The sequence below is a fragment of the Calidris pugnax genome, unplaced genomic scaffold (assembly GCF_001431845.1).
Source record: "Calidris pugnax isolate Ruff unplaced genomic scaffold, ASM143184v1 scaffold1461, whole genome shotgun sequence".
In the NCBI taxonomy this organism is placed as follows: Eukaryota; Metazoa; Chordata; class Aves; order Charadriiformes; family Scolopacidae; genus Calidris; species Calidris pugnax.
The window spans coordinates 1-12427 of NW_015091975.1; the positions used below are offsets into that span (position 1 = coordinate 1).

Below are 12427 nucleotides of genomic sequence, written 5' to 3' on the forward strand. Positions count from 1 at the left end.
TGATCAGGAGGCAAGAAAGGTCAGGAGGGCGTTGCCCTTAGTGTGAAGGGGCTCCTGACACGTGTGGAGCTCCTCTATGGGATGAACAAGTTGAGAGAGCCCTTGTGGGTGAGGGGCAGAGGAGAGACTGGTCATAGTGACTGTGTGGTAGGAGGCCAAGAACCTATCAAAACCCCTTTTGTGGACTTTAATTACTCTGGCATTCACTGGAGAAAACTGTCCAAAACAAGATGCAAAGATTCCTGGAGGTTTCTGGAGGGTCTTGGTACATGATTATTTAGTATACAGCTTGGGACAAAGGTCTTCAGAGCACAGCTGCCAGATGGGCCAAAGGTGGGGATGCTCATTGGCATCTGTTCGTCCCAAAGAAAGAAGAGTTGGACATGGATGTGAAAACCAGTGTCAGCCCTGGCTGTTGTGACCATGAAATAGTGGGGTCTCACCTCCCAAGAGGAAGAACAAGAGGAGAGTGCAGATGCCAGAGCTCAGACAGACAGTCTGTCAGTCCAGACAAAGGGCAGTCCTGCAAAAGTCACCCTTTGTGTTCTAGGTGACATCGCCACTGTTGATTTCCCTCCCGAGACGGGCAGAGGCTGGATCCCCCTCTGAGGAATGACCCCCGTAAGGAAGCCACTGCTGTGGGTGTTGCTCCTCTGGTATTTCCTGGCACATCACTCAGCACCTATTTAGATATATTTAGTGTATTTCTGTGACTTCTCTTTCTGCACAGAAAAATCATAAAAAGACAACAATTTCATAAAGGATGGTCATCAACGCCCTGTCGTAGACAATAAAGCTCACCATGAGCTCTGGATGGAGCCAGGAAAGCAGATGATAAGTACCAGGAAGATCCAGGAAGCTCAAGGCCTCTTCTGAAGGGTAAGTGGCCTTGAGCAGCAGTGATTGCCCCTGTGGAGGTCTGGGAGAGAGAGTTGGGGCACATCAGAGACAATCAAAGGGATGGCTGATGGCTTTAGCAAATCCTTACAACCGTGTCAGAGCCCAGAAAGGGAAGGCAGTTGCTGTCTGCTGGCAGAGGAGACAAGGAGGATGTTTGTCCTGGGAATCGTGTGACGTGGTGGAGTGTTGTGTGTGGTGTTGGTGGTTTTGGTGGTGTTTTGTTTTTTTTTTTGTGGTTGGACTCAATGATCTCAGAGGTCCCTTCATGATGCTTCTGTGATTCTGTGATCTGGCAGGAAGGACAATGCCCTCTTTTCCTCCTTCACCTCCAGACTTGGATGGACCTCAGGAAACATCCATACGCCTGGAGGATGTGCCTCGTGTTCCTGGACTGCCCAACACCTACTGTCTGGAGAAGGGAGAGACCTTGTCAGAATGCAGTGCCAACCACTCACTTGTCTTGTGAAAACTTGCAACTGGCCTGTGCTGACCGAGGAGAGGGGCTGGGACACAAAGCACAGAATTAAAAGGGGAGATATTTATTCATGCGCATGAGATGTCTCAGCTAAATCGGGGTACTTAAAATGTGGTTTTACATAGGACTGTTATACAGTTCAAGCATTCAGGTATCATGTGATGTGACTAATCACTGATTAACGCAGACAGTACTAATTACTAATCGCAGTAAAACTTCACACAGCGCCTTTATTTCTGCAGCGCCATCAGCCATCAGCTTTCTCGCTGCTTGTCTATTGCTCCAGTTGTCCCTGGAGTTGTTCTATTGCGAGTTACTTCTCTGTGATGCTGGACACTGGGAGAGTTTCCAAGATGTCTTAGAGGGCCGAGGATATTGGCATTATCTTGGCTCTCCAGGGGTATCTTTTTTCCTTCCTGGACAGCTCTATGATTCTGAGAAGCAAAGTCCTTCTTTCAAGGGCAGGGCTTTTCTTACACTCCTTGTGATGAGCTGGTGTCTCCTTTAGTTCGCTTCCTCAAGCCCGATAAATCAGCACACGATGTGAGCTACATAGATCTATATCTTAAGAAAGTTACTACGTTGTCATATTCTAAAGAGTGATTGACATAAGAGTGAGGGAGGTAAGTTTTCTTAACCTTGGCCCAGGGGAGGTCTGTGCCCAGGTGGGTTCTGCAGAGAGCCGTTAGTTGGTCAAGGATCACCTCTTCATGATCCACAATGGTCCATCCTGACACACAGGAAGTCATGCCAAGGTGACAGGAGGCTGGCATGGGTGAGAAAGGAGCTCCTGACTGACATCAAGCATGAAGAGGAAGGACAGAGAAGGTGGAAGCTGGCACCTTCCAGCCTCAAGGCTTCTGTGGGTTTATGCTGGAGGGGGCCGTTTGTACCTGCGTGTGTTTGTCTGTGCACAGGGGAACTGGGAGGATGGTGGAATCCCGAGGCCTGCTTCTGGACAGATGGAGGGCCTAAGAGCAGCTCCTGGAGGGATCCCTGCTGTCTGTGTGTCTACACAGGGAACATCTCCCACTCACACGGCCAAGCCTGCAAACAGCACAACCCTCAGTTCCATTTCTCCACAGACTGTGGATTGTCTCAGTCTGGGGACCTCCCGAGGTGCCTTCCAGGATGAGTGATTTGGCATGTCCTTCCACCCGGGCTCTTCCCTTGACGATGCCAGGGGGAGCACTCAGGTTTCCCACGACGACAGAAGTGAGCAGACACAGGTTTGGTTCACCCATCTGCAACATTTTTGTCCCACTCAAGTAAGTAACTCAAGGCTGCTTGGCAGGTTACTCCAAACAGGCATCGTCCTATCCAGAGCTGAACTTTGGGTTTCCTTTTCTCTCTTTCCCCCTCCCAAGTTGTTCTTTCCAATCATGCTCACAGATTCCCCACAAACAGCCCAACGCTGTTCTTATCCCCATGGCCCGGTCTTGGCTTGTTTTGTGCCCTTGTATCATGTTTCCATGAGGGTTCTTGTGCTGATTCCTATGTTGGTGAGTAAAAAGCAGTAACTCCTTTAATTAGACACCGTATCCTGACACTGCTCATGCTGTTATCTTGTGCTGATGGCTCAGTGTAACCACGGTGAGGTGTCTGCTTTCAAACATTAACAATTGACAAATGGAGCTTCAGTCCAGAGGGACCTTGAGAATCTCTGGGCTTAGGCCAACAGAATCACAGAATCACAGAATGGTAAGGTCTGGAAGGGACCTTTGGAGATCATCTAGTCGAACCCCCCTACCAAAGCAGGTTCAGCCAGAACAGGCCGGACAGGAACAGATCCAGGTTTGGAATATCTGCAAAGAAAGAGACTCCACAATTTCTCTGGGCAGCCTGTTCCAGGGCTCTGGCACCCTCAAAGTAAGAATTTTTTCCATCACGTTGAAATGGAACTTCCCGTGTTCCAGCTTGTGTCCATTGCCCCTTCTCTTGTCACTGGCCACCACTGAAAAGAGTCTGGCCCCATCCTTTTGCCACCTGCCCTATAAATACTTATAAGCATTGATGAGATCCCCTCTCAGTCTTCTCTTCTCTGGGCTGAACAGCCCCAGGTCTCTCAGCCTTTCCTCACAACAGAGGTGCTCCAGTCCCTTCTTCGTCTTTGTAGCTCTCTTCTGGACTCTCTCCAGTAGTTCCCTGTCCTTCTTGAACTGGGGAGTCCAGAACTGGACACAGTACTCCAGATGGGGCCTCACCAGGGCAGAGCAGAGGGGCAGGATGACCTCCCTCCAGCTGCTGGCAACACTTTTTTTAGTGCACCCCTGGAGACCATTGGCCTTCTTGACCACAAGGGCACATGGCTGGCTAATGGTCTACTTGTTGTCCACCAGGACTTTATGGTCTCTCTCTTCCGAGCTACTTGCCACCAGGTCAACCAACCCCTAACCTCTACCATTGCATGAATCAGACACCTCTAAGTCTTACAAGGAGAAGTGGCCAGTCCTACATCAGGGGGATGAAAAGCTTGAGGGAGCTTGAGGGAGCTTGAGGGAGGAGTGGCCCTGAGGAGAAGGGCCTGGACACTATGAAGGACACCATACGAGCCAGAGGTTCATGCCCACCATGAACAAGGCCAGCTGCAAAGGGGGATGTATAAGGAGGAGCGTGGCCACTCCAGGCATCTTGAGTTTTCATCCCTCTACGGTGAGCCATGGTGTGGCCTCACCTGGACCTGTGTGTCTCTCTGTGAGAATTCCTGATGTAGAGAGGTGAGGAAGATCTGCACGATGCCCAGAGGAGGTCTGCACGTCTCTTGTACTCAAGGCCCCAAACTGAATCTTTGTCAAGCTTTTCAATTCCAAAACCACACACGGAACAGGCTGAACCAGGAGAACCACCAGGCTTCTGAGACCACTCCTGATTCTCCTTCCAGAGGTTGGGTGTCATTAATGTCACCTGTGTGCAAGCCTTGGGTACCTCCCTCAGTTTCACTCACCATCTTACCTGTCACCAGACACCAATTGGTCACTCCTAAAATCAGCCCTACGCCTCTAAAAGTAAGGGCTTCTTATTCCTGAAACCATGGGGAAAAAGGAACTTCAGGGGTGCAGTTCTCAAGCCTATTCGGAGAAAGTTCCCAGTGTGAAAGCCCGGCACTGGGGAGATCCCGTTCTATTACAGAGATGCTGTGAAAGAGGCCAGCTCTGAGCCACTGTTAAACACACTTTTATAAGGGAATCAGGTGACACAAGGAACGTACATATCTCACGTGCAGTGATACAAATGCAAACATTTTTCTAGAAATATAATAAACATGAATGAGAATAACAACAGGAATCATGATAAATATAAGAGTTTAAAAAAAACCAAACAACTTAAAATAAGAAAAAAAAAAAAAAAAAAAGAATCAGATTCTATGGAAATCATTGGTGAGGAAAGGTAGTAAATTTGTCACTCTTGAAAAACGTCCATACAGTCAGCCTCCTAATGGCCTCCTTGAGCTCCTGGTTCCTCATGCTGTAGAGGAAGGGATTCACTGCTGGCGGAAGAACTGAATACAGAACTGACACCACCAGATCCAGAGATGGAGAGGAGATGGAGGGGGGTTTCAGGTGGGCAAAGAAGCCAGTGCTGAGAAACAGGGACACCACAGCCAGGTGAGGGAGGCACATGGAAAAGGCTTTGTGCTGTCCCTGCCCCGAGGGGATCCTCAGCACAGCCCTGAAGATCTCCACATAGGACACCACAATGAAAAGAAAACAACCAAGTCCTAAACAGACACTGACCACAATAAGCCCAGCTTCCCTTACATAGGAATGTGAGCAGGAGAGCTTGAGGATCTGGGGGATTTCACAGAAGAACTGGTCCAGGACATTGCCCTGGCAGAGTGGAATTGAAAATGTACTGACTGTGTGCAGGAGAGCGTAGAGAAAGACACTGCCCCAGGCAGCTGCTGCCATGTGGACACAAGCTCTGCTGCCCAGGAGGGTCCCGTAGTGCAGGGGTTTGCAGATGGCAACGTAGCGGTCATAGGCCATGATGGTGAGAAGAGAAAACTCTGCTGTTATAAAGAAGAGAAAGAAGAAGAGCTGTGTAGCACATCCCACGTAGGAGATGTCCCTGGTGTCCCAGAGGGAGTTGGCCATGGATTTGGGGAGAGTGGTGGAGGTGCAGCCAATGTCAAGAACAGAGAGGTTGAGGAGGAAGAAGTACATGGGGGTGTGGAGGCGGTGGTCACAGGCGATGGCAGTGAGGATGAGTCCGTTGCCCAGGAGGGCAGCCAGGTAGATGCCCAGGAAGAGCCAGAAGTGCACGAGCTGCAGCTCCCGTGTGTCTGCGAATGCCAGGAGGAGGAACTGGGTGATAAAGCTGCTGTTGGACATGTTTCCCCTAGGCATGAAGACCTGTTCATGGAAGGAAAGTCATTGAGAAGATAGGGCAGACTTCTCTCTAATAAAAGTATTTAATTTTTCCTAGAGACCCACCCAACTGCCTCTTTTCTTGTGGAATGACCTTTGGCATGTCCTCTTTGTATGCTCTGGTGGGTAGTGGCTGATGATCCATCACGGAGCTTTGAGCTCTGCGGGATCCAGCCCTGCTCTACAGCAATACTTAAATCAGAACGCGGGGTGATCTCAGATTAAATCCACTCGGGGCATCAAAGGGCTTTTCAGCTTTGTCACTGCCAATTCACCCGACTGCAGAGCAGAACTAAAGGAACATTTTTGTTGTTGTTGTTTTTTCTTTCCCAGTTTCCCCACCACGCCTGAAGAGTGTTTTTAAGGCAGAAATCCTTGGCATTTCTCCTGTACGCAAGTGAAACCTCATGGTCCTAAGAGGCAAGGGGACTGCCCCTCAGTTCAGAGTGAGGGCAGTTTGTCCATCAGGATTGCTCTCAGCTGCCCTGGGCTGGAACCTCTTTGAGCTGGTGAATGATTGATCACACCCAGAGATTCCCCTGAGAAAAATGGACACCGCTGAGAGCAGAAGAGGCCAGTTTAAAAGTGCAGATCTCTCAACCCCTCACCCCATCTGACTGGACCCAAGCAGCATCTCAGCTCTGCCCTCCCAGCCAGGGACACAGAGGGCTCATTGCAGCTGCCTACATTCAGCCCTACAGAAGGACTTACGTGGCCTTGCCACTGTCATCTCTACTCTGTGGGGCTTCTTGAAAACAGAGGTGCCATGGGAGAGATGTGTCCTTCTGCAGGGCAGTGTGGCACCCAACAGGACCCTCCAAGGAAAGAGACAAATATCTTTAAGAATGGAATCCTGACAGTAGGGTCAGCTTACTCTCAGCCCCTTTGAACTGCAGTCACCAGAGCCCCAAATATTAAGGTCATTTGGATGCCTTTCCTCCATGGATACACCTGCATGACAGGACATGCAGCATCAGTGTCGGAGCTGCATCTGAATCCTCACCCCCCACCACAGCCAAAGGAATGGGAACAACAATGGCAGCAGCAGGGGCAAGAGGGGAACAAGCCAAAGTTCTCCTGCCAAGAGAGTCAGGACAGGGAGACACAGTCAGACACTCCAGCTTGTCTCCTCTTTGGCGGTTGCGCTGATGGGAAGGACACTCAGGACTAAGACACTGGGATATGAAGGGGCTGGGTAAGGGAGACCAGGGAGTCGCTCTAGAGAAGGCACCTGCCCTGCAGGGGATGGCAGGGAGGTGCTGGAATCTCCCCTCCCGTCACCTTCCCTGTACCAGCTCCCTCTCACTCCCTGCCCATGTCCCTGCTGCTTGAACTTTCCCTGCCAGAGGCTCTTTCTTTGTCCCCAGGTCTCCTCCCTTCCAGTGCTCAGAGACTCCATCCCAGCTGCTGAGAGCTCAGCTCTGCCCTGCAGACCCCTTCTGCAGCAGGGAATGGCCCAGGGGCATCTCTGGGTGTGCACAGACTAAGGAGCAGCTCAGACAAGTGATAACCTCATTGCCTTCTCCGGAATGGAGATGTAAATTCCCATCTCCCACTGCCCATCCAGCCCACCAAGAGTTGAAAACTCAAAGCACAGCTGGCTGAGAGCTGACCCTGGCAGGCAGCAGAGTCCCTGCCCCAGCACACAGTTCCCTGGGACACAGGGACTCTGCTCAGAAGGACAGCCCTGGGCACCCCTGGCTGCACCGCCACCTGTGAAGGCCCTGCAGCCAGCCCTGGGAGAAGGCAGCCCACATCCTAGCCCTTTGATGATATGGTGGGGATGCCCTGCTGTCAAGCACATCCTTCTAAACACCAACTGATCCCTGAGAGCCCTCCTGACAGATCACATGAGACATGGGCTATGCCAGCTTTAGGAGACTGCTCCAGGAACCTTCTCTGCATTATTCAGCACGAGAGAGACACATCTTGCCCTGTCCCTCTGCCCCTGCAGCAGGGAAGCCCTGCTCCACAAGTTCTCCTTCTCTTCTGCACTAGAGAAACAGTGAGAGTTGTACTTACAGATCCCATGGGCTGTGGGTTGTGCAGCTTCTGGATCCCTCCAGCAACTGCAGAGTCAATGCCCTGCAGCCAGACACTTACTGAGTCAAAGGCTGTCAAGATTTCTCCCACAGTGTACTCTCAGCTTTCTCCCATTCCTGAATGCTTTGAAGCTCTCCTTTCCTCACATGTTTCCTCTCCCTGCCTGCAGGCAGTGCCCCCAGCCCTGCTGCGCTTGGCAGAGGAGCTGCTCCTGGGCAGAGCTCTCTCTTTGCAGAGCTGCCCACTTCCTATGAGCTCCCTCCATCCCAGGAGCCCGGCCCAGCTCAGCAGCAGAGGAACAGCCCAAGACGTCACTTTCTCTGCTCCCTCTGGGCTCCCTCAGTTGTCTTTGGACCTCCAGGGGAACCTGCTGTGAAAGAGTCTCAAGTCACAATGTGCAGTCTCTCTTCACCTCTGGAGAGACACTTCTTTCCAGCCATGTCTTTTCTCCTGTCAGAGAGAGTTACACATTCAAAAGGTCTTGTTCCTTCTGGTATGAGACAAGAAACCTGGACAGTGACAGATCTGTTTTGCTCCTGGTGAGCAAAAGGAGTCAGCTTTGTCAATTGAGGCATCTCCTCCTTGGTTTGTACTCCTGGGTTGGAAGCGGACTCAGCTCTCACCTATGGCTGCCACAAACCAAAGACGACAATTTCTCTGCCCTCTCTCGGCTCCCTGGAGGTGTTACTGGAACTCCAGGTGAACCTACTGTGAAACAGGCTGAAGGAATCACTGATGTTCCCCCAGCAGCAGGAGAGATGCTCATTACCAGCAGTGTCATTTCTCCTGTCAGGAGAAGATTTGGGCATGAGAACACCAAGAATCGCCTTTCCTTTCGTGAGGCAGCACACCAGGAGGGTGGCCGGCTGGCCAGGGTGTAAACACCACGGACATCACACCAGGGTCTCCACTCGTGTTCCTTCACCCTCAAAGTGTTGTTTCTTCTCTCCTCCGGTGTTCAAGCATCCCCTTGATGATACCACCGTGGATCAGGCCAATGATTTCCACAGTGGGCCTGAATCACAGGATGTCCACACCCAGGACATTTTCAACATCGTCTCTTCCTTCCTGAGATCAGCTTCACCTCCCCTACAGACCCTCAAGGCTGCAGAGACACAACAGACAGCAAAGCTCTCTCCTGCTCCGAGTGCACAGCCCTGCTCTTTTTTTCTTCGGCCTTGGGGCGAGCAGGGTTTGCTCTCTTTGTGGGTGTCTCATGTCTTCATGCACAGTTGAGGTCTTGGGTATATGCAAGCAGGTTTTTCCACTGCAAATGCCCAAATGTGTTGCCACCCAGACATGCCCCAATGCCCTCGGCCTGGGGCACACAGAGGAGGAGCTGGAGTTGTGTGTGCAATTTCTTCCTTCCACGGGGTGTTGGGAGAGCCACATGCCTGGCATGCTGTGATGAGTGGGTACAGGATCACCAGGAGGTCCGAAAGACAAAGAGGGGGTTGCCCTCAGTGTGAAGGAGCTTCTCAGATGCCTGGAGCTCCTCTATGGGTGAACAAGTTGGGAGAGCCCTTGTGGGTGAGAGTCAGAGGAGAGGCTGATGTGGCTGACGTTGTCGTGGGAGATGAAGAATCTATTAAACTCCCTTTGCTGACTGTAATGACCCTGGCATTCAATGGAAGAGGACCACAGCAGTATGCAAACTGCCCTGGAGGTTTCTGGAGGGTCTTGGTCATGGCACAGCTTTTGACAAAGGTCTTTATAGCAGAAGTGCCAGACTGGGCAATAGCGGTGATGTTCAATCTGCACCCATTATGCTCAAAGAAGGAAGAGCTGGACACAAATATGAAAAACAGGGTCAGCCTTGGCTGTGATGATTTAATTTTGTGGGGTCTCACCTCCCAAGGGAAAGATGAAGAGTGCAGATGCCAGACCTCAGAGGAGCAGACTTTGGTCAAGTCTTGCGACTCTGAGTGGGGGAGTCCATGCGAGTAGCAGAGACGGGCAGCAGAGCTCAGTACAGCTGGTGTGCAAGGGCAGAATCATTCAAATACAAGCGTGTGGTCACACCAATACTCAGGACAAGAGGCAGAGGTATCAGGAGAGAAGCTTCAGGAAACAGGAAACTCATGGTGAAGCCCCACAGAAAAATAGAAGTATGCAAGAAGTGGAGGTAAGGATTGAAACAAAAGAAGAATTCAGAAATACGGTTGGTTTTAGAAAAACCAAAGCTTCCATAGAGTTGACACTTGCAAAGGAGTGCAAGAGCACAAGGATGAGCTGTTACTCCTTCAAGAAGAGTTAAAGAATAAACAAAGATAATATGGGGTCAGGGCTGAATTTGCAAAGAGTAGCTGTAGACAGCTGTGAGGGATTGGCCTTTGTCTTCACCAGCAAGGTCTCCCAGTTCCATGTGCCTAAGAGATAGAACACCACGTGAAATCCAGCAGTGGATGGTCAACCCTTAGTAACCCATCGGACAAGAGAGAATGAGTCCAAGGATGTTGTGAGACCTGGCAGATGTCAGAGCAGGGCTGCTCTGATCCATTTGGGAAGGCCACCATGGCTGGAGAAAGCAAAAAGCAAACCTTGCATACATCTTCTAAAAAGACCCAAGGACTGAGCAGGGCAATTACAAGCTGCAGTGACAGAGGCCAGGGGCTGCGTGGCTGGGCAGCAGCTCGGTGGAAATGGCCCTGGGTCTCCTTGAGCTTCATCAGACAAAACATGAGCCATCAGCAAAGGTGGCCAAGAGTGTCGGGGGCTGTTTGAGCAGGAGCACAGCCAGAAGAAGTGATTGTCCTCCTCTGCTCAGCACCTTTTATACCACACCCTGCCCAGTGACAATGACACAAGGGCAAACAGGAACCAGCTCACTGGAGGGCCACTGAGGTGGTGATCCTTCTGTTATCCTTTAAGTCTTTCTGTGGTTTCCCTAAGAATATTGGCACCTACAGCAACAAAACCCACTAAATCAACAAAAACATTCACCTGCCTAAATATAAATACCTGCAGTGGAGCAACTGCATCTGAGGTAGCCCCTCTGGGCAATGCCAGTGGCATCAGTATTTCAATAGACAGCATGACCCCCAGTCCAGAAGGACAAATCTGAAGTGTTTCAGAGGAAGGGTGGTCTTTCCAAAGTCACCCTTTGTGTCCCCAGATACCATGGACACTGCTCGTTTCCCTCTCCTGAGAGTGGCAGAGGCTGGATCCCCTTCTCAGGATAGTCTCCATTTCAGAATGCCACAGGCATGGCGGGAGCTCACCTGGTTCTTCCTGGCACTTCACTCGGCATCTGTTTGGATACTTGTGGTGCTTTTCTGTGACTCCTCTTTCTGCAGGGATGATCATAAAAAGACCACCATTTTCTCAGAAATGGTCAAATAGGCCCTGTTATGGCTAGGAATGCTCACCATAAGCTCAGAGGAAACAAGGATGGTTATAAAAAGCACCAGGAAGATCTAAGATGCTCAAGGCCTCCTCTGAAGAGCGAGTGGCTGTTTGTAGGTGTGGGTGAGAGGGTTGGAGGCTGTCAGTGACAAACAAGGGGATGGCGATGTATTTAGCATATTCTTAGTGCATGTCTTTTGGTGGAGGTTGAGGGAGAAGATGGCGGGAAGGAAGGGCCCTCCTCTGCAAACCAGGGATTAGAGAGACATTTCCATCTGGTGTGCATTCCTCCGTCTAGGAGATGGTGAATGCCCACTGCTTCGGGAGGGTGTGCTCAGTCATGTCCCATGAGCTGACCCTGTCCTTTTCTTCCTTCCCTCCCCACACTTGGATGGACTTCAGGAAACATCCATGAGCCTGGAGGATGTTCAAACCTCCTGGGTTCAGGTCGTGTGTGTGTGTGTGTGAAAGAGAGGAAGAAGTCATAAAATAGTAGGTTGTGGGAGGGTGTCAGGTTAAGTTTTGAATTTGCAGAAGAAGGAGAAGGGGGATGTGCTGTTCAGTGCTGGGATATAGATGGAAGTAGATGTTTCAAGCGAGTCTCTGGGCTGGGCCACCTTAGGTGATTGAGGAGCATTATCAGGGCTTTGGAAGAAGCTGCACAGGTTATTGGTGTATCCAGCAAGGTATTCCATCCAGTCTGCTCCATGCTCAGTACAAAATCTGAAGGATCAAAGTGATCGGTCTCTTTCTCAATGGCCAACGTCCGAGGAGGACTCTCTCTGTTCACCTGCCTTTGATCCCAATCCTTGCATTTCTGACTCCAGAGCTGGAACCCAGTTCCCATCCCTTGCTGAGTCTGGTATGGGACTTCCTCAGTGCCTCAGGACGGTGATGTCTCCCTGGGAGCTTGATACAGTTTTGGATAGATTGTATCTATTTTTATTATTTCCTTTTTATTTTATTATTAATCTTTCATTAAAGTAGGCTTATTCCTTCTAAACTGGTAAATGTCTTTATCTCTCCTTCTCCTCTCCTTGGAGCAAGAGGTGGGGGGAGAGCGCCTGTGACCTGTTATTGGCCGATTCAGCCTAAACCACGACCAGGAGTCAACAGGTCCCTGCAGATCCAGCTCTTTCTTGCCTCCTCACCCACCCACTCACTCCATAGAGCCCAGGAGGAGCCCTACTGCTGTCCTGCACTCGGCATCGCACACCCCCATCTCTCCCTGCCTCCAGGAGGAACCCTGAGCACGCCATGAGGGAAAAGATCCCCATTTCCAGGGGATGGGGGACAT

At 50.8% G+C, this 12427-nt stretch overlaps 1 protein-coding gene across 1 annotated transcript; it reads right to left on the reverse strand.

Moving 5' to 3' along the window:
- Positions 1 to 4746: 4746 nt before the first annotated feature.
- On the reverse strand, positions 4747 to 5706 carry LOC106900186 (olfactory receptor 14A16-like). Its single transcript, XM_014962173.1, has one exon. The coding sequence runs from the start codon at positions 5704 to 5706 to the stop codon at positions 4747 to 4749; it is 960 nt and encodes a 319-aa protein (XP_014817659.1).
- Between the last annotated feature and the right edge of the window lie 6721 nt (positions 5707 to 12427).

Bases quoted from the DNA above. Each gene is read 5' to 3' on its own strand.
- LOC106900186 (XM_014962173.1), bottom strand. From the start codon at position 5,706: ATGTCCAACAGCAGCTTTATCACCCAGTTCCTCCTCCTGGCATTCGCA.